Below are 22,209 nucleotides of genomic sequence, written 5' to 3'. Positions count from 1 at the left end.
AGTGCGGCCCCCCGGATGTATGGCTTGCTAACAAAAGATGTAAGCTCATAGACATCAATGCATTTTTACCTGAATAGCACTGCATAACCAAAAAGACTACGAGAAATAGGGTGTCGCTATTGTGATCTCTATAGGAAAAAAAAACTTCCTCAAGCCGGTCCTAATTTAGTTGTGAAACGCCCGCTTTCTGCCGCTCTTTGGCGCTGCAGTCGTACGATACATTGTTATTTTTCAGGCGCATAGCGGCACATATCTACATTCGGGGACCGGCCCAAATCGGAAGGCATCCCCGCCAGCCCAGAGTGCAATCTCCACTTCTTTTGCTGATGCATATGCGGTGAGGACACTCGCAGTACCAACCACTTTAAAACTGCTAGGACCCGTGATCACTGCCACCATGATCACCATCGTCATCCTCATCAAAATAATTGTATTCAAAAAGGGGCTTTACACTGATAATACGAAAGTAACCACTTGCGTTATAACTGAACAAATACAAATATGTAACTGAGCATTTTTTTTGCACGTTTCGTGCCGCTAAAAGACACCCTCGCGTTAAGATAGGTCCCCCTGTACTTTCTACTATCCCCTCACCTCTTTCTTTTCACTTCTACACGCTACCTGCTATCCTTTATGTCCGCTGCCCCAGCTCAGGTGCTCCCAGCAGCGATATCAGATGCCGGGGCTAGCAAAAATTCTTTTTCCTTCCATATTCAATGCATAATAAAAACCACTACTACTACTACTACGACACGGATCGCGCTGCAATGGTTCAAACATGGCAAGTCCCAGCAACATCGAGCACAAGCGACGACAACGACGATGTCAACAACCGTCAACGGCCAACAACAACGCGCCACTCAGCGCGTGTCGTTTACCGTTGGCGCGCTTTCCGAGCTGTGAAGGTGGGCCTTTCAAAGCCTCCTCGCCAGTCGGTCTGCTGTTCCCGGCACTACTGGTGGTCGGACGCTCTCTCGCTCGCTCACCCTGCCCTGCTGACCCTAAGCTGTGAGGAGGCATCGAGACCAGAGATGAGCTCCCCTTCCGTGGCTACCGTGGACGCCAACGCCGACGCGTACAACCTCATCACCATCTGGTCCGAGGCCGGTCTGCTCTTCACTGACCTTGAAGGCCGACAGCCGGCGTTCGCCCCCGGAGCCGCTTCCCGAGCCATGCCTGGACTGAGCAAGCAGAGGAAGGCCCGCCAGTTCTGCGACGTCGTCTTCAAGGCTACGGACGGAGAAGAGGTGTGGGCGCACCGGTTCGTCATGGCAGCCAAGTGAGCTAACGCTCTTTTCTTGCCCGAATGTCCTCTCGGACCGTTTCGCCTGCAGTGTTGCAGTGTTGAAGGTGTCCGTCACACATACTGTAACTGACGCAGGCTTTGGCCATTACTGACCCTTAGCGTGTACGTTATTCAAATGGTGGCGTTATTTATTCATTACCGGTTAACTCAAAGTCAAAACGAGGGCTCTGCGTCTGTTACATATTCAGTAAGACATTTTGAGCCCGTATGCCTTACGCATCCGATAACGGAAACATTCGGAGCCCATTGTTCATGAAGAATGTTCATGAAGAACTGAAGTGATATAGGAAGAATGTAAACTACGATTAAGATCGCCCGTCGTTAGTCTACATCGATCAGACGAAGCGTTTAGTTGGTATCTTTTTAGTTGGTTGGCGCATCAAGAAGTAAGAACGCGTTCCCGTTTAGTGCGCGGTCTTCTATAGCACAGCCACGAAAATTCATCAGGCTGACTCTTTGTTTTGTTTCTTTAGCGTGTACTATGGCAGCCAAGCAGAGCTACTTTGCTTCCTGTTTATTCATGTGAAGGGCTTTGCCTTTTTCGCGTTCCTCTCGCCGCCCCTCACACTGCAGGTTCTCCGGCTGCGGCAACCTCTTCAACGTAACCAGAGAGGCGATGACCAAAGACCAGGATCAGGAGAAGCAGGAGTGGATGCCACCCATCCGCGTGGTCGTGAGTGACATGAGCAGCGACATGCTCGAGCTGCTCGTCGACTTCGCCTACCAAGTGCCCCTCCACGGACGTATTGGGCTACACAACGTCGGTCAAGTGCTCGATATGGCCGAGAAGTACAACGTGAGTTGGGGACATTGAACAAGACGGAGTCCAGCTGTGCACTGACAGTGCGCTGCTGGCGACACGGGATCAACTGCTTGACAGAAGGGTTGATGGATACCTGCTGTAACCTGTAGCATGGGGCAGCATGTAGATAGATACAACGGTAGATGAATGCACACGACAAGAACTAGCCCAGCCAGATGCCATGAACAGCTGCTGTTTGAGACGGAGAGAGCAAGGACAACAGGAGGCTGTTACGATAGCGAAGCTCACTGTCCCCATGCTGTGACTAAATGTGTTTGAACATGGACACATGGAACAACTGACCTGCAGTCGGATATAACTCCAGGATAAAGCGGAACTAGACCCACCAAACTGCCATTCATGAAGTTTGGTAGTTTGGTGGGTCGAGTTACCATTATCCCTCAAGAGAAAAGTATACAACAGCTGTATCTTACCGGTACTCACCTATGGGGCAGAAACGTGGAGGCTAACAAAGAGGGTTCAGCTTAAGTTAAGGACAACGCAGCGAGCTATGGAAAGAAAATGATAGGTGTAACGTTAAGAGATCGGAAGCGGGCGGAGTTGGTGAGAGAACAAACGCGGGTTAATGACATCCTAGTTGAAATCAAGAGGAAGAAGTGGGCTTGGGCAGCGCTTGCGATACGAAGGCAAGATAACCGCTAGTCCTTAAGGGTAACGGAGTGGATTCCAAGAGAAGGCAAGCGTAGCAGGGGGCGGCAGAAAGGTGGGCGGATGAGATTAAGAAATTTGCAGGAATACGCTGGCCGCAACTGGCGAAGGACAGGGTTAATTGGAGAGACATGGGAGAGGCCTTTGCCCTGCAGTGGGCGTAGTCAGGCTGATGATGATGATGATGACCCACCAGGGAGACCTTCCTACCAATGGTATTGGCCTATTGCAACGTCGTTAAGGTCAACCACGTTTCACTTACCACGGCCGCTAATAGATGCGCGCTAAAACATGCGAGGTGGTTAAGTGCGACATCATGAGAATCGGTCGATGCCATTGGTTGCAGGGCCTCTTTTGAGTGCCATCTCTGGCTTCATTCTTGAGTTATATTAGACCAGTGTCGTCTCTAACGAAGCGACAAAGTGTGGCTTCAAATACTGGACGGGACCCACGGCAGCGGGAGAATTCCTACAGACGCTGGAACGAGAAGATTCGAACTGTCGTCACTGCAACTTACCGTGTCCAGAGAGGCAGTGTGTTAGTGCCGAGGCCAGAACCGCAAGGATAGCGACTGAACCGACATTCTCCTATTTGCCGAAATTAGGGTCGCTAAAAAGGGACGAAGAACAAGAGAGTAAGATGACAGAATAGTGACAGAAGACTGGAATGTTAAGTCGTTCTAATAAAGAATGGGTAATTAAGATAGGACACCGCACAGTACAAGATGACAGTAGGAGAAAGCTGTCTAGACTAGCGGTGAGGACGCTACGCCGCATCCCAAATTATGGGTGTTAAAGCATAGAGTGACAGAAAGAAGCACGATACTGTATCAAGCAGTTAGGATGCTTGCGGACTGTGGCTGTAACCATAATTGGTTCGTCTGTTTAAGCTTTCTAGTTTGCTTTGATTCTTTACGCCTATACGCTCGTTCCTGCTCGAAAGCAGAAGGCCGCTAGACCTAAGTGCTGAAATTCTGCACATCTGTGAGAAATATTTTGCATGCATGCATCGTCTTGAGTGTCATGCCTCGATGTATGCATGACTGAGGATATGAAAATCAATAAGTGTACAAAAATGGTCGTACAACGTGTCGAGGCCGGAGGGAAGCCATCACCAGGGATACGAAGACGGGCCTCTTGTCATGGGGATGCTGAGTGGCAGCTGACGTGTGCGGTGTTGTCACTTGCGGCATCACTGCTGGGGGCTTCGACTGTCGCAGACTGGTTATATGTGGCTCCCGGAGGTCCGATGCTGGTTGCCCCAAACCTTTGGCCCAGGTCCACCACGCAGAGAAGACGTATACAGGCGGAAAAGTTCAAACGGGTGACCTTCGGGTGTCTTGAATGTCTCAAGTGGCTCCTTCAGTGCAGCTGTGGTTGCGACGTCGTGAGAATGGGCGGGGTAGGTGTTGCGCGTCTGCTTATATTCCGGTCTCGAAAGAGTGCGAAGGATGACGGTTTAGGACGACACAAGTAGCATCCGAGGCTCAATAGGCTGACGGATGAAGAAACTGGTGGGAAGATCAGCAGAGTAGCACTCTTCCAAAGGTAGGATGAAAGCCATGGATCCCATGCTAGCAAGCAGACGTGGTTGTGTGACCAGTTTCGGCCTGTGCTCAGAAATGAGAACACGTAAGAGAGTGTGCCCGGCGCCGAGTCAACCAAAATCGCGCAGGACGGAGTAGAGATGCTCAGATGTTGGCGGTTGGCATACTTCTCGCGGACTGTGACGCATTCGGTCAAGCTAACCGATGGAATAATCTCAGAATGCGGGTAACAGGTAGCAATAAGCTACCGAAGCAGTACGAGTCTTTCAGAAAGGTGACAGAGCAATCTTGTGGTATGAGTCTACATTTCCGGGTGGACACACCATTATTCAGCAAATTAGACAGGCCAAGGCTGGTGGCTGCAGCAGATGGCCAGGCCCATAGGCTCTAGGTCTTCTTGCGCAAGGCTTGCTATCCTTGGGTAGTCTGTTTACCCATGGAACCGGAGAAACGTGAAGAAGACGTGATTGAGGCGTGTTGATCTATCATCAGCCTCTGCATACAGCGCATTCCTTCCCAGTATGTGTAGCAGCCCTTTGAGTCTCGCTTAACCTCGGGCACTTTGCGGGATGTGACCAACTGACGGTTTGTTGAGGACTCCAGGTGCAAACGTTTGCGCACATAGAACAAGTAGTGTAAAGGGTCGGTCCGGTCAGTCCCTTCGTTCACGAAGGTGCTGCTGTGGACAGAGTTTAAGCAGCCACGTCCGAACGGAGCATTGGTGCCAGCGTCGAGCCATTAAGCAGAGACAGGTCCATGAAGCACGACGCGCAGGGGTCAGCTGCGACGGAAGTGACCTTTCTGTACGCGTGCTAGAAGACATCGTGGATCGTGGAGTTACGACGACGATCAAACTGGGGTGGCTCGGGACCTTCGCCGGCATGAACCGAATACAGAAATCAGGAGCGTAGAGTCGCATAATCGGTGAAGAAACGGTTGCAAGGAGGGTCGGTTGCTGGACACTGCCCGTCGGAGGCAGCAGCGGCGTAACTTTCGTAGTCTCCATGGAGCGGCTCATCGTAGATGTCGACGAGCCAACGTGCAGGCGTTCAGCACGCTGGCAATCGGGAGAGACGTCAGTCTTAAAAGAGGAGGCCGGAAGACGAGGGTCTCGATGCACGGTGCTACCAAGCAGACGTGGTTCTGTGACCAGCTTTGTCCTGGACTCAGAAATGAGGAGAGATAGCGCAGCTATGGCTGCCCGGTGCCAAGCCAATCAACCAGCGCGATGAAGAGTTGAGATGCCCGGCTGCGTATTCGCCAACTGCAGCCTGTACAGCCACATGGCTTGAAACCACGGTGAATTGATCACGGTGACTGAAGATTGTCACTACGGCTTACCTAAAAGGGATAATAAATCCTATTAAACGGCGTTATATGGCACTAAGCATCACGATTTGCGACCTAAAAGGGAAAAAATTGTAAAGAGATGAATAAAAAAACAATAAAATTACAGTACAGAGAGCGGAGTCGAACGGCCGACCTTCCATACGCAACACGTGGCTCTAATCCACTGCGCCATAGCGGCGATGTCAAGCCGTCGTTCTGAATGAATATTTATAACCAGCCTTAATGTGGCTGCTACCTGCCGGTGGGCGGCGCTGTCATTGCTGGCTGTACCGGCTGCATTTGGCGAACACGCTGTCCCGGCTGTTGTCTGCGAGCGTGCGTCACGCGGACTGATGATGATGATGATGTCCTTAGGCTTAATGGCACATACCCACGGCTGCGCCCGCTCCTGTCGCTTCGTTCTCGTTGATCTGGGTCAGTCACAAGTTAAAAAAAAGAGAACATTAATCGATGGCCCTTCCCGTGCATTCAAGTGATAAAATTGACCATGACAAAGATTGTTATTGAGAGATATAAACGTGATGTCTTACACCATTCATGATTGCTCAGATGTTTAATATCTATTTGTTAGGACTGATGGAATCGATAAATGATATGCTATTTATCGGTTTTCCCAACGTCTAACCGTGTCACCCACGGGATGGTGGTGAAGCACCAGCGAGAGCACCTGGCTAGACCAATAGAACTTTTCTCAACAACGGCGATAAAACAAAAGATAACTTGTTACCGTGCAGCTACGAACTCGGCGACGTTATCATCAGTATCATCATCGCCACAAGTGTCCCCTTACCACAAGCAGCCGTGTTCCTGACACCGAACATTGCAGCCAAAGGCGTCATTCATTTCCTCTGCAGCCATGTCATGCTGTGCATATTTGCGTTTTTAAAAGCTGTCAAGGAAAGTCACGGCGTCCAGGCTACCGCTTCTGCCCTCCTGGAAACGTTAATGGCCAGAAATCAGGGATTAGGGAAATGAGGATGCCTGGTCTTGTTATTTTTAAGAGAGGCGGTTTACACGTCGATACCAGGACACGATCATGGACACTTGCGTGAACCAAGGGCCAAAAATGGGACCTATTTGGACTTCATGTTTCTGTGAAAATTGGAAGATGCAGCCGGTAATAAATACAAAAAGTTCCCAGAGTACACATGAGCATGCGATTTGCACGGTGCCTTAACGCACGTGCAACGAATCTTCCGTTCGACTGGATAGTGGACAGCTATGACGTTGCCCATTAATGCGCGCGTATAGAGTTTAGATGTAGGGGAACCTAGCTCATAATAATAGGGACATTACCATGCCACAAAAAGTTTTTTAACTGAAATAAGACAAAAGGCTTTTACCTGTAGATACTCTTTCCCACTTCGAGAAAAAAAAATTCTTCGCACTCCCTGGGCAGTCCTCGAAGTGATCTTCTCTGAAGACTCTTTTTTCAGACTTTTCGCTTTGTGCAATAACTCCTGAGCTTCATTAGAATTTTATTTCACTTCTATTCACTCTGATGACGCAGATAAGCAAGATTCGCGAACACTGCATCAACATGCTTAAGCAGAACCTGGAACCGGACTCCTGCATCGACACCTACCATCTGGCCCTCACCAGGGGATACAACAACCTTGCTACAGATGCCCTTCGCTACCTGATCCGACACTTCGATGAGGTGTGAACTCCAGGGCGAACTTCAGCGACACTACCCGGGTTGCGCGTTTAGGATGCTGTAAACCGAAATATGTTGAAGAACAAGCATACTCCACAGACGGGATAAAACTACAGTAAAATGGAACGTTGAGCTAGTTGGTGCGTCATATTTCTAGAAACAGTTCAAAATATACGGACAAGCAAGCAGATGGGACGACCGTTGACTGTTCACGTGCGAGAAAAAGTGCACATAAGACAAGCAGGCAGATGCTTGAACATACGATTAAGGGAAGACAGCGGTTCCTTGATTAGCGCTCCGTCCTCGAGCTAGGCACTTCATCACAAAAAATGTCGCCACGTATCCAGGCTTCGCCAGGCTTCGGTGTTCTGCAAGCAAAAAGATACAATAGCAAGAGTATTGAAAGAAGCATACCTTATCCACAAGAATCGTGACACGTGTGTAAGCACCCCGTCTGTTGTTATTCATGATTGTCAAATTTCCTATCTAGACGAGCCTGAATGAATTTCAGTGCTTGGTTTCTTATCTGCGAACATGCGCACTTGATCGCGAAATTCCACTTTTTTGTGATCTGCTGGAATAAATCCTTCAGTTGATGGTAAGCGTTGGTTCCATCTATTTGTCTGTCCGTGTCTTTGGCGCTGTTTCCACAAATACCGCGAGCTACACTTCAGCCGTGCAGTCTAAACAAATAGAATTGAATTTCAGCATATGCGTAAACTTTATCTTATTTTCTGCATTGCCTTATCTTCTTGTCTTACCTTATCTGTTATTAATGTCTAAATTCTTCGTTAACAGATGAATATGCAGATGCAAACCTATCGGGAAGGTTGCGAGAAGCATCATAAGAAAACTCGCTGGTTTACTTTCGAAGGCCTCACGCGGACCTGTTATGAGGGCAACCTGCTTACGCGCAACATTAGACGTCATATGTAGGTGGCAACACTCATACCTTCGACTTAATTGCATCGTTCAGTTGAAAAAGTCGTGTTTCTTTCTCTTGGCACAGGTCTGGGAGAACGATGAGCAGTTCCAGTCTCTCACCCCTGAGGAGCTGCGGACCATCCTGATGGACAACCGGCTACACGCGCCTAGCGAAGTGGACGATACTTTCCGCTCGATCCTCAAGTGGATATCCACAGACGTAGCGGAGCGGAAGAAGTACCTCGCCCAGCTTCTGCCCCTCGTGCGATTCGCGGGGTGCACCGTCTCGTGAGTTCCACGTCGCCCTAGGCCTACTTCCGCGGTGTGAGCGCTCTGATTGGCTTCGAAGCCGGAGGCAGAACAGCAGGCTGTACGGTTTTCCACAGTTGCCGGTAGTCAATAGACGCCTTTAGCATACCGTGTACCGTGTTACTCTTACCGGTACCGGAGTACCGGGAGCCCGCTGTTGGATAGATGCGGGTTAGGAGTCGTTGCTAGCTCGCTGCTTGATGAAACCGCGGTCAAGCTTCGAACCCGTTCCCACCACCACCAGGACATGAGTGCCGTCGAGTCAAAGAGTTTGGTGATGGGAGGAAGATTACTAGAGGGTTTATTTAAATTTTTACATCAAAGCGAATAGAAGTGAGACTGAAGTGAGACTCTTCTGCCGCATTCGTTGTCAACTTTTATATCCTTCTCGTTCCCTCAAGTCTCTAGGTTGAGGACGCCCACGAGGGAGTGGGAGGGGCCTAGAGCTTTCTCTTGTGCGCACAAACACAACGCCGCACTTAGGGTCACGCCCCCGTCACATGTTGAGTCTGAGGGAAAGAAGGTTGCCGTCGAGGTAGAGTCGACTGCGGTAGGTGGTTTCCGGCAAGCCGAAGGTTCCCGCGGGTCACCGACATCTGTTGTTCATCATATCACACCCGCCGCTCGAGGCCGGAACGCGAGGTCACGAAAAGGTCGGAAAGTGGTCCCTCGTCCTTGGAGATGTTCGAATGATGCCCGCCAGCTTGTCGCGGTGCTTGGCATGCCAAAGAGACACAGGAACCGAAGCCCTTTGTTCCCCGGCACGGTCACAGCAATTGGGGAAGATAACGTCCGTCTCCCCGCGGCGGCGGCGGCGTTCGACACGTGCGGACACTTCGGAAAGGGGATCTGGTTTTGCTTAAACTTCAGCCCCTTCGTTTTGGTCCTGCACTCCGACCGGGCAAACTCCATAATTGGAATCAGCTGTCTGAAGTTGCTCGCAGCCATATACAGCAGAAACAGGTGTGCTGGCTGGTTACAAACGAGACCCGCTGACGTCGATCTCAACACCACCCACTGCCGGTGAGCATACGCTCATTGGTCCCCATGCTGCAGGCGCGTGAGCAGCTGCCAGGTACCTGGCGCCATCTGGCGCCATCAAGGCGATTTTGCGCATGCGAACTGGCTGCGCGCAGGCTCCCGGTACTCCGGTACCGGTATGGGTAACGCGGTACACGGTATGCTAAAGGTGCCTATTAGGCAACTTTAGCGTGCCGCGTACCGTGTTACCGTTACTGCAGTACCGGGAGCACGTGCGCCGTCAGGGGCATGCGCAGATCACCTTGACAGCGCCAGATGGCGCTAGGTACCCGACAGCTGCGCGCGCACCTGCCGCATGAGGGCCAATTAGCGCGGACGCGCTAGAGGTTGGCGGGCTTTCGGTACTCCGGTAATCGTAACATGCTACGCGGTCTGCGAAAGGTGTCTTTTATCTAATTGCAAGTTATGAGCAACATCGCCCGGCCGCTAGTGGTCTTGACCAGCCCTAATTTGAGCTGATCTGCTAGCCAACCACTAGAGGCCAAAAACAAAAGCGCAAATAAACAGACAAAACCATCATTGTGAAGAGAATTTAAGGTTGGTTTTTAAGTCAGTTTAGCAACTTTAAACATTCCAAAACGAGCATTTATGCTGTGTGGATTGTTTTCTTTATTTTTTAATGAGTAGGGTTGTCAGATTTGGACTAGAAAATACATCTCACCATGCGAAATTTGCCTATGACCGGCAATTATTATTATTTCAATTAATTTTTTCTGTTCGTTTAGTTTCGATTTCGACACTCGAACGGTGACTATGACGTACAAGAGGACTTGAGGTCACGTGATGTGTTGCATGTAAGAATTTCACCGTAATCGCTGCTTCGTCGTATTGGTTCGCCCTTGGAGCGGGAATGAAAACAAATTAACAGCCAGCTATTACGTAAGCTGTTACTTAGACTAGGTATGCGACCATAACCCCTCTCTTACGCCATAGCTATCACTCGCTTATTTAAACCAAATCTGAGACAACATGCGACAAGAAACTGACAAGCGATCTATGGGCCGATCTGAGGGAAACGTTTAGCATTAGTCTTTCATTGTTCTTTGTATGACACGGCAAATTGCACACACTTCTTTACATCAATATTTCTTGCAGACTTGTTTTTTTTGGGTGGAGTACGGGCGAGTTGGTTGCTCAAGTTAACGTGGTCACAGCGCGAAAACGACGTAAGGAAAGGGAGAACAGGACACACAGCCCTGACTTTCAACTCATGAGTTTATTCAAGGAAATAGTGAATACATACAGAAAACAAAGCATGACACCACAGGAGAAAGAGACCATGTGACTGAAAAGGATATATTTACAATCCATGGGATAGGTATTCTATTTTTTTCGTAGTTAACTAAATAGATGCGTAGCTCCAATATGTAGTCTGCAATCTTGAGAATAAAAGGCAGCATAATCTACCAGGGACGATTTGTCAATGCGCCTTAAGCGTTTTATCGATCACTACATGACTGACCATTCAGTTTTAAGCTTTTCTTTTTCTCTCGAGCAGAGAGTTCGACCGGGTCGTCACCGATCCCCAAGTCCAGGGTGACGGAGACAGCCTCAAAGTCCTCAATGCGATCCATCAGGTCGGTTGCTGGTCTGCATCAAGGTGGTTTACCTCTGTCTTAGAAACAAAGTGAACCTAAGGGATTTCGTCTGTGCTTTGTATATTCTTCACGCTCTCGTTCTCATTGGGCTAACAAAGTATCAGTGACAGCTGTGCCGTCAGCCTCTCCGCTTTTTCTTAGTAAGCGTGCGCATTTCCAGGCCCACATGGTCCGCATGACGACAGATGACGCAGTCCCAAAAGCGCCAAGCTCAATGCTGTACAGAAAGAAATATGCCCACGATGATGACTCGTGTGCAGTGGGTGGTAAATCTGACGAAAAGAACTGAGGATATTCTGCAGAATGAAGAAGTATCCACACAGATGTCGAAGCAGACAGAATAAGTATCTTAAAAAAAACAACAAAAGACAAGATGCTATGCCAAGTATTTTCCATGGTTCTAGACCAACTAACTGAAATGTCGGTTTTACTACAAGAATTGTCCACAACGCTTCAGGATTTGGGGTAACGAAGGTAACGTGAGTGGATCCGCGGTAGATTTTGGTTATAAACGGTTAGACTGACGGCTTAAAAGCAGGTCAGTAAGCAATATATATAAGTTTACAACTGAAAACCGTCACAGAGTTAAAACCAGCATAACCTGTACTTAAAAAGGACAAAATTCAAAGTAGCTGTTTTTAAGGTTGAAAGACTGGAAAAAAATTTACACAGAAAAAAGTGACGAGCCTTGCGGCTCACGTCATCACCCTGTACCCAAACTGGCAGAGTGCTTTCAGCATTCATTCATCCAGCCATCCACCTGCTCCCGGGCTCATATACTCGTTGAGACTGAGGTAGTCTGGAAGTTTTTTTTTTCAATATTTCATTTCCCTACGCATGGAAAACCGTAAAGCGCGAAGAGATAACGAACTCTTTAACCTGGGAGTGGTTTCAGCAGCCTATTTCTCAGCGCATGAAAAAAGTTTTCGTCAGCGTCAGACTGCACGGCTTCGCTGCCATCTTTTCGTGTACAAAAGATGTGCTCGTTATAGCCGATACGGAGAACAGATAACCAAAAGTAGCTTTTGGTAGCGGAGTGGATTCCAATGAGAGAAACGTGGGAAATACGACACTACGGAATTTGCCATGATAGGGCGGCTACAGCTGCTGTAGTACAGGACTCCGAGTTCAGTGTAAGAGGTCTTTATCCAAATGTAGATGAAACGTGCCTATTACTTCGTTATAGCCGTAGCTTCGTTATAGCCCGTGTTGACCGAGCTTCCAAGGGGAATCGCTATTCCTTCGTTATATTCATTATTTAGTTATAAACTGTTTATTTATTACGAGGTTCGACTGTACATATGCAGACCAGCCTGCACTGTATTTGAGTCCTTATTATTCCGCACTGAATGAATTGCTTTGATGAATATGAATGGAGTTCATGAGGTGATGGCCGAAGACCATGGTCTGGGCTGTTCTTGATGCCGCATTCCCCGCACAGTCGCTGACTCGCCAGTCGATGGCGCTGGGCGAGTGTGCTGGCGTCGACCTGTCCTCGAAGGTGTGGCTCACCCCGCGCATCCCCAAGGACATCCTGTTCCTGTTCGGGGGCTGGACGTCGGGTGCGACCAACAACATGCACGCCTTCAACTGCCGAACCGGTGCCTGGCGCCTCCTGGGAAACCAGTACACTACGCCCCGGTATGCAAAGCGCATTTTTATTGCAAAAGCAATACTACGCTCATGAACGGCCTTTCGCGTAGCGGCGGCCGGTAGCCACGCTTGACCTTTAGAATGACCTCTGACGTCACACCAGGGTGAGAGATGGGCTACCCAGTCGAGTCGTCGCGCAGCGGCGGCCGGTAGCCACGTGTGACCTTTGACGGCGTGCCATGCCTAGTGATGTCATAGCATGACGTCATGCCAGGGTGAGAGATTGGCTGCCAAGTCGAGTCGTCGCGCAGCGGCGGCTGGTAGCCACGCGTGACCTATAGACGCGGCGTACTGCGTTCCTTTTTTAGACGCGGCGCGCCGCGTTCCTTCCGTTAGAGGCGCTGCGCTCGCTTTCGCAACCTACCAGGCTTAACCAAAGCTAAGCCCCCGACAATTTTTTTATGCTAACATGCGCGTTCCCCCTTCTTCTTGAAGAAGTTCTGTCTGCACCGTGAAATGGGCGAATTGTTTCATGTTCTCAAGGAGAATAATGTAACAGACCCCCCCTTATAAAAACGGTCTATAGACAGTCAATAGACTTCTTATAGGCTCTATTGCCTTCCTATAGATATTTATTTTTGTCTATTCATAGTATATAGTCTGCTAAAAGTATATGACCATAAATCTGTGGATTGTCTATAACATTTGTATTGGCTATAGACTGTTCTCTAGGATTTGTCTATTAGAGAGTTCATAGACTTTATAGACAGAAGTTATAGACAGTCTATAAACTGTCTAAAAATTTTGTGATGGTGCAGACAAAAGAACTTCTCTAAATGTTGGTCAGCGCACTAAGGCCCCCCCTCCCTCATCTTCTCTACGTTGTGCTTCCACACACTCACGCTATGTCAGCCTCTCCTTGGCATTCTAATGCGCATGCTCACAACTTAAGCGTAAAAAATCGCTTGCAGTAAAAGACCCACCTACGAAGCCCATGAAACAAAAGTGATCCAAATGCAAATGTGATGCGCCTCTTTCCTTTTCACTGGCCACATGCTTCTGGGTTCTGTCAATGATATGACGACCAATGAGGCCAAAACAGACTGCGTCATATGGGTCCTTGTTACAAAGTTTTGAGGGCACTAAGACGACAAACGGAAAGAAGTGGACGAACAAGTCGGTGAATTAGTGCAATGTTACTCTCTACTTCTGTCTGTCCGTCGTTTTAGCGCCGCAAAATACGTAACTTAAGGAAATAGCCCACACGGCAAAACCTTGTTTCTTTTACCATAACTTCTGGGTTATGCGGTCGTCGGCGCAATGTGCTTTCCTCCCCCGCAGGGCGTACCATGGCGCGGCGGTTCTTAACTCTTGCATTTACTTCGTGGGCGGCTTCAACGGCCGCGAGTGCTACCACTCCGTCGTCTGCTTTGACGTCAACCTGAACCGATGGAGCCACAAGGCCAACATGATGCAAGCCCGCTGCTATGTCAGCGTCGCCACACTGCAGGCAAGGCACTACGAGAGCGAAGGCAACCAGATCTCTCTCGCATCTGCTCTTGTCCTTCCCAGTTTTAACGCGATTCTCGTCATTATAGCGAAACGAAGCATGCTCAACGGCCCTCTGGACAAGCCATTCGTCAGGGATGGCCTTTCTACAAATAGTGGTCCAGCAACGCCGGCTGCAGCGAGAAAGGCATACACGACGACCATGCATTTCAAATCAATATCACTTCAAAGATGTCGATTACGAAACTCTGAATCCGTCAAAACCAGGCATATTCCGCTGGCAGTGCTATGTAGTTTAGTAGGGTGAATCAAGAGCGAGTTAGTAACCTTTTGAGGCTCGAAATTTTATTCAAGCAGCTGAACGCTCAGACTATAGTTTACAGAGAATAAAACAAATGAGGTGTCGGAAAGAATTTGCCTTTATTTAAAATTAGCATGATGAGGAGTTGGCCCCTGCAGAGCTTCTCTTCGATGTTCTAAATCTCACATCCACAAGCCATTGCTATGCACTGTAGATGAAGTATGCGATAGGCTGACCTAGAAATATGCTAACAATCAGTTGTCGTTCACCTCTTTCAACGTGCGACGGCTGGTAAACCGGACCCTTTCAGTGTGTTTCCCGAACAAAAAGAAGGGAGGGCGGCCGCCTGTTCTCTTTATGTTATGACGTTCAAATTGCCCTGTCTTACAACAGATGATAACAGAAAGATCAAAGCTTGTGTGGTATGCGAGAAAAAAAAATTTTGAGGTGTTGCTCTGCAGAAACGCTGCGAAGCAACTGGGCAATTAACTTTCTCCAGTACTCTAAACAGAATGGAGTAAAAAGGGTGTAAACTGTCCTCTAGCGCACACCCTTCTTTAAAGAGTATGTATTCTCTTTTTACTGCCATATAGGTGTATTCGTGTTTAGAGCGTGTGACGCACGACAAGTCCACCCTTTGTGCTAAAAGGGCTTAAAAGAAATTCTGATGATGATGATGACGTTGGTGAACTCTTTTCTTCATGTACCTGGTCTCTGCCTGAATTTCTCGTCTCGTCGCAGGGTCTAATCTATGCCATGGGTGGCTTTGATGGCCGCCTGCGGACTAGCAGCGTCGAACGCTACGACGCCAAGAAGAATCAGTGGACCCAGGTTGCACCCATGAATGACGTCAGAAGCGACGCTGCTGCCACGACGGCTGCAGGACGAATCTACATGTGAGCTTGGGGGAATGAATGTGATTTAGCGAAACTGGACATGCTTGCAACTGAAGGTCAGCTCGGCCGACAAGCAGACGTTTTCTCGCCAAAGTAGTGCAGATCGATAGCTGGACGTCACGCAAAGAAACACTGTCATTAGGAGAAGAATATAATTTTCTGAAAGTATATTGAATGTCCCGTTGGCTTCACACAACTTGACTTGTTTTTGGGAGCTTTCTGGAGGGAAATGCTATTATTTATTGTTGAGCAGATATTTTGCCTCTCGTGTTAGAACAACGAACTAGCTCTGGTGTGGGATATTACTCGTACTCTGGTGTGGGATATTAGGGGAATAAGGCTTTGGGAAGTATATGGGGGAGGAAAATAAGAAACAAAGGCGTCTAAAAAAAATTAAAGCATGTCAGTCATGAAATTGGGAAGCGGGCACTTCATGTTAAAATATAAATTCCATTTGCACTAGTGCTTAGCCAATAGGCTGTATTTTAAACTGGTGAAGTGTTCTCTGGTGGCATGTTACATCAAAACCGGTTACAGTCGGTGAACTGATTCGCTACCACTTTCCGTATGTATGTCTTGCTCTAAACTGTGTTGAACGTTGCCCTCAACCGCGCTCAGCCAACATCCACTGCAGAAGACACGCATATACTACGGACATGCAATTATTTTGTTGTGTTGTGTTGGGTTTTATGGCACATAGGGGACATGCAATTAGGCCTGCCCTTCGATATAGGTGGGTACTCTATCACACGAAAGCGGTTGATCGATCTAGTTAGTGTTCAGTTGATATCATAGGAACACTAATGCTCAGACACGGACAAAGGGACGAAATGGACGAAGGGAAAAAGAAATACTCGCCCACGCTCATCCCGTGATCTCAGCTATATTACAGCAGCTTGCCTGCTCTTAGCTATGCACCTAACTTCCTGCCACCTCATGGGGTACTTTTCCTTCCCTTGAAATATATTCTCCTACCCTGAAAGGCCGGCGGTCATGTGCTCTTCATAATATTTGGTCGCATAAAACCCATTTCTTTTTTATTTTAGCTAGGACATCATCAACCGGCATTGCTTCTCTAGTCCACGTCGCTGTCTTTCTGTCTCTAACAGTCGCATCACTTGAGGTTCCATTTTATATTGCGGTGGGTGGGGGTGGATAGGTTGGCCACACTTGGCTCAGAACAGGGCTAATTGGCCATCACTTTTATGGGCCTTTGTACAGCTGTGGAGGTAAGAGGGCTGCTACTGATAAGTAGCCGGGTATGCTTGTGTAATGTACAGCTCACAACCGAGATGGCGCCACGTACACGCCCGGTTACGGGTTTTGGCATGCGTTCTTGAGAGCGGGTGCATATAGTATCCTTGAGGGTTGGGCGTGGTACGTAGAATGCATATTAAAAGCTTCGCCCCATCGATTGCTTTCTTCTTCTCGGCTCAGCGTGGGTGGCTTCACGGGTCGGGAAGTGCTGGACACGGTCGAGTGCTACGACCCGTCATCGAACACATGGACCAGGGTGCTGACGATGTCCACGCCTCGGAGCGGTGTCAAGGTCGCCACGCACAAGGATATCATCTACGTGATCGGTGGTTACAACGGCGTCACGCGTCTGTCCACAAGTACGCTTTTGATTTGTGACCACGCTTCTTGGATTACAAAGCGAGACAAGGTGAAAGGGAACTTGTGGTCTTAGTAGTAACGGTTTTGGTCCAATGGCTCAGCGGCAACCAAGAAGGCAATGCGCTAAACTCCAGCTTGTGATGTACAGCAGTGAAGCGTTGAAGCAATAACGCAAAATTCAAAGGATACAGCTGTTTCATTAAAATAGGTGTGCATGAAAATAAGCGTATAAAACAAGTCAATGTCGCAAAGGAAGGTGTTCATCCTGCTGGGGAAAAAAAACAGCGCTGAGACGAGGGACTAAGAAAGAAGAAGACAACAGGACCGGCGCTTTGTCCTCCTTTGTCCTTTCTTTGTCCCTCGTCTCAGCGCTGTTTTTTCCCATCAGTATGTACCAACTAGCTCAACTCTCCGTTTTGCTGAAGGTGTTCATTTGGAATCCTGTGGCTCTGAACAAAAAAGTTTCGTTTTTTATTGCCCTCTTCAACGCTTTATCATTTGCGTTAGTTTTAGAACCACCGTGTTGGAAGAATCTTGCCGTTTGTCCGTATGAAGCCTCTGTTGGCAGTAGGAAAGGTGGAGAGAGGGAACGTGGGAGAGGGTGGGAATCAATGGGTGGCTGGTGACGAAGAGGAGAGGGAGATTTCCTTCTCCACTCTCAGGGAAGTGGGAAAACGGGAGGGATAGCGAATAGAGGGTGGAAGGCGACGGGTGGCAGGTGGGGATAGTGCAGCGAGGGCTTGGCGTGTCGCGCCACTCGCTCGCATGGTCTGAACCCTTTAGCGGCGGCTGCTGCTCCGTCTGTGGCGCGCATTAGTGCTAACGCGTACTCTGCCACATCAGTCCCATTGATCGTCTAAACTTTATTCATGCACGTTAGCTAGTCCATTAATTTGTATCCATCCATATAAGGCAGGTGCCCAGCGTGACAAACGCAGCGAGGGACAAGGGTAGAGGAAAGAAAAGGGGGCCTTTAGACGTCATGAGTGACGTGCTTATGTTTGGACCAATCAGTGATCGTCATTATGAGCGTTCAGCGTGAGAACGGTACTGTATACGCTCGAAAAGTGGCCTTGACAGGTGTCGGATCTATTCTATCCTTCTATCCTCATGTTCTCGCGAGGCCTCTACACCATTCTCGAAAAACCCATCTCCCTCCCTACAACAACTATTTCTTGTATGCCATCCTGCTTACCGCCACCTACAAGTGGCAACAGTCTGTCATCAGAACAAATTAATACTTTTTCCCTCTCCTTCATCCGTGTTTCTCTTTCCAGTGGAGCAGCTCGACACCAGAAGGGCTCGTTTCTCCGAGCTGCCCAGCATGAGCCAAGCCCGGAGTAACTTCGCCGCTGTCGTCCTTGAAGGGTTTATCTACGCGATAGGAGGCTTCAGCGGTGTGTATACGCGCGCTATTCACGTCTCTTGCGCATGCGCACGAGACAAAGAACGCAGAGCATTCATCAAAGCGGCTCAGTCAGCCCATTCAGTAGGTGGACGTATACATAGACCGCACTGAATCAATCGGGTCGCCGCAAAGAGCGGAAGTAATGGGGGGGGGGGGGGGGGGTTCTATGGTATTCAGTCTGGTCAAGACATACATGTATGAAGTATAATCGAACTGACATACGTATCTGAAATCTATATTTCAAGATAATTATTTGGGAACCCTTCCACGAGGAACACGAGGACAAGACAAGTACGACAAGCAGCTCACATTTTGCCGCAGATTCTTTATCTGCCGTCTTATTTGCGCAATACTGCTGAGCGAACAAGGCTTATAGGGTAGCCCCGGAGTTATTCGACGGCCACGTATGCTGACGAAGAATTTATGTGGGAGGTTTTAGTGTGCAGCTAGCTTTCATCCTGTAGACATGTAGTTGCCAGAATAGAAAAAAAAAGATTTCTTTTTCTGCTTTGAATTCACGTATGTTTGTGCCGAAAGAAGTGAGCCAAATTCAAGGCAAAAGAAACTGAGCCTTGTGTGGCATAGAGTGGGTTAGAAAATTATATGGCGAAAGTCATGTTAGAAGGCGTTCGGGAATTTTCTCGGGTATGGTCACAGGACGTGTTTAGTTAGAGATCGGTGGGAATTATACATTTCTTTATCTCGCTTGCAGCAAGCTTAGCCTCTCTGATTATGATGGTGAGGATGACATTCAGCCTACATTTTTGCTCATTGCTTTAGGACCATCCCAAATCCTTAAGAGATTCCATTGTGCCGTCTTTGCCGGAAGTAGCCTAGCAGCAAGGTTTGTTTCATGTCCGTGTAGTGGAGCACTTATCCCACCTCTTAAGCTTTAAAGGCATCTAACGTAAACTGAAACATTATCCTCTCCTTTTGAGACATTTTGGTGTTTAGGGACGCCGTAAAGATTCCACTATACGGCTGAGAAGCAAACCCCGTTACTTGTTTAGTTTTGGCAAAGATGGTATATTGTAGATTTATGAATTGTTGATAACTGATTCATCTCAGCACCTGATTTAGAAATACATCCTCTGGAAACGGGCAAGGGTTGCAAGCTGATACGCTTTGCATGACACCCGCTTCACTACGCTTGCATTGCTCAGAGGCAATGGCGGAACAGATGCAAACAAGGCGAATACTTGTACATGTACAAAAATGAAGATGCAAGTGCAACCCAAGGCCATGGAAGCATCTCAAGACAGATAAAAAACAAAGCAATACATTCCAATACATTACAAAACGTTGCCATCTTATTATGCGAAACATAAGGAGCTCGTTGGCTCGTTTGGCGACGTCCAGTGTCACAGCTGGGTAGGTGCCAAGTTTGATTTGGTTTGGTTAATGGGGTTTAACGTCCCAAAGCAACTAAGGCTATGAGAGACGCCGTAGTGGAGGGCTCCGGAAATTTCGACCACCTGGGGTTCTTTAACGTGCACTGACATCGCACAGTACACGGGCCTCTAGAATTTCTCCTTCAAAGAAATTCCAGCCGCCGCGGCCGGGATTGAACCCGCGTCTTTCGGGTCAGCAGCCGAGCAGCATAACCACTGAGCCACCGCGGCGGCTGTAGGTGCCAAGTGTCAGGTCACGTGACCACATATGGTGGGTTCGTATGACGAGGTGTACGACTAAGCATCACACTTCATACGCGGTCGTGACAAACATGTAATGTGACGTCGTACAACCGAAACCGACAACCGGTAGGGACGTTACTGACCAGAAAATGAGAGCTGGGAGTGACGTCAGCAAACCGGAAGTTTTGAAAAACGCCTCGATGGGCTCCTTGTGCTGCAGCAACTCACGCTGGGAGGTGTCTAGGCGTCCATTCGTTGCCCATAATCACTACTGCGATTGTTTCGTTCGGTTTCAGGTTTGTTTATTGCTTACTAATAAGCTCCTCAAAAGGGGTGGTTCAGAAAGCAATAATTAATGACGCGCACCTTTAGTGATTTATTTCCGCCTTCACCGCCCCACTAGGAATGACGACCGTGTCTCTGGTCGAGCGGTACGACATCAAAGGCCGTAAATGGTATCCGGCTCAACCCATAAATATGAACTGCAGTGCCTCGACGGCAAGCATCGTATACGATGTAGCCAATCCGGGTGAGTATATGCCTACTTTACCATACTTTCGTGTAATATACCTCTCAGCAGAAGAATTCCCGATCGCAACTGAACCGCATTGACGAAACTTCTATACCTAATTCGTGTTCACTGCAGTGCTAAAATGCAATTCAGCTTCATCAAAGAAGCAATAAAGTAATTAATCGCGATAGACTGTTCAGTCATATAGTACCTCTGAGGGCGAATGATATTAGTTGGCATTTTATTTGCAAAGGTAGATATTCCACAGGTCAATTCCTCGGCTTGCTTGCTAGAATATTGCGAGCATATCTAATGCGTCGCTAAAGTGAATTTCATCTGCTGCTGAATGTTGTACAGTAATTTCAAAGGTCACCATTGGGCCTTCATTATGTGAACTAGTGCCTGTAATGTATGATATATATTGCATGCCATCGGTTGACTTTGTCACTTTGTGTGCACTTGGCACCAGTATTTCCTTTTTTTCGGAATACTTTCTGTAAATATTATTATCATCCTTATTTTTATACTTTCCCGACTTAAACGAGACATTTTTCTTTGTAACACTAGTCGCGAAGGCATTTTTCTAAGTTCGTTTTGGTTTGCATTAGAGCTTTGATGTCTCAAACAAAGTAGCTCGTTCGAGAGCACCGGAAATACGAAGGGTGCGCCTCAGAACGCGTTGCAAATAAAAAAAAGAAACAAAAAGAGCCTTCTAAAAAATTTTCCAAAAAAAAAAGAGACGTACAAATTTATTTTCGAAAGGAGTGCACGACGTCGAAGATCTGACCTGTACTGTCCATCTGAGTCCTACTTAACATGATGAGTGGCTTTTCCTTGAAGGTTACAAGAAAAATAAGTGTAGCGGAACCTAGTGGACATTTTCAGCAGCTAAAATCCTCCAAAATTTTTCGGCTGAAAGGAGTGGTGGCCAATCGTGATTTAAATACTGCATTGATAACTGCAAATTCTCAATAATCTGTCTACATTCAAAACACCGCGAAATCGACTCGGCGAGCATATAAATTTGCAGCAATAAGGAAAAGTTGGCAAACTGGTACTGGCCTAAAGCACTTATATTACCTTTACTTGCCCTCCATATTGTTTTACTGCGCTCCCCACATGTTCGAAATGTACATTGTATAAAGGAGAAGAACTGATTTCACAGATATTGACTGATGGCACACTGATAACAGATGACGGCGACATGGCACAGCACAGCTCATTTTCTGTGTCAAATGTCTGCCTACCGAGCTTCAGGAGAAGCTTGTTTCTAATTCGGGTTTTGTTCGTTGTACCAGGGGAGTAATTACTTGAATAATTTTTACTTTGAACCCCGCACCGACGAATTTTTCTTTAACTACAAAGTTTCTGTAATCGCTGTAAAGCTTTCATTTTCCGCCGTACGGCTGCGCTTGGGTGGATGCAAATAAGTAATTACTCTCTTATCACATGTCCACTCCAAATTAGAGGATTACCCTAAACACGTTCGATCAGTTTTGTTTCTTATTCTGGATTTATCTACATGCTGCCGATCCTTA

At 47.9% G+C, this 22,209-nt stretch overlaps 1 protein-coding gene across 1 annotated transcript; it reads left to right on the top strand.

Moving 5' to 3' along the window:
• The first annotated feature begins 1,031 nt into the window (after positions 1–1,031).
• Positions 1,032–20,772, top strand: LOC149353409 (kelch-like protein 10). Its single transcript, XM_089575817.1, has 11 exons — positions 1,032–1,279; positions 1,880–2,102; positions 7,184–7,333; positions 8,340–8,542; positions 11,103–11,181; positions 12,644–12,843; positions 14,137–14,305; positions 15,347–15,501; positions 16,939–17,117; positions 18,396–18,515; positions 20,564–20,772. Exons 1-11 carry the CDS (start codon positions 1,032–1,034, stop codon positions 20,770–20,772), a joined length of 1,935 nt encoding a protein of 644 aa, XP_089431943.1.
• Positions 20,773–22,209: the final 1,437 nt, after the last annotated feature.

The sequence above is a fragment of the Amblyomma mixtum genome, chromosome 3 (assembly GCF_055824585.1).
Source record: "Amblyomma mixtum isolate Tamu chromosome 3, ASM5582458v1, whole genome shotgun sequence".
In the NCBI taxonomy this organism is placed as follows: Eukaryota; Metazoa; Arthropoda; class Arachnida; order Ixodida; family Ixodidae; genus Amblyomma; species Amblyomma mixtum.
This window is presented reverse-complemented; position numbering and strand designations above follow the sequence as displayed.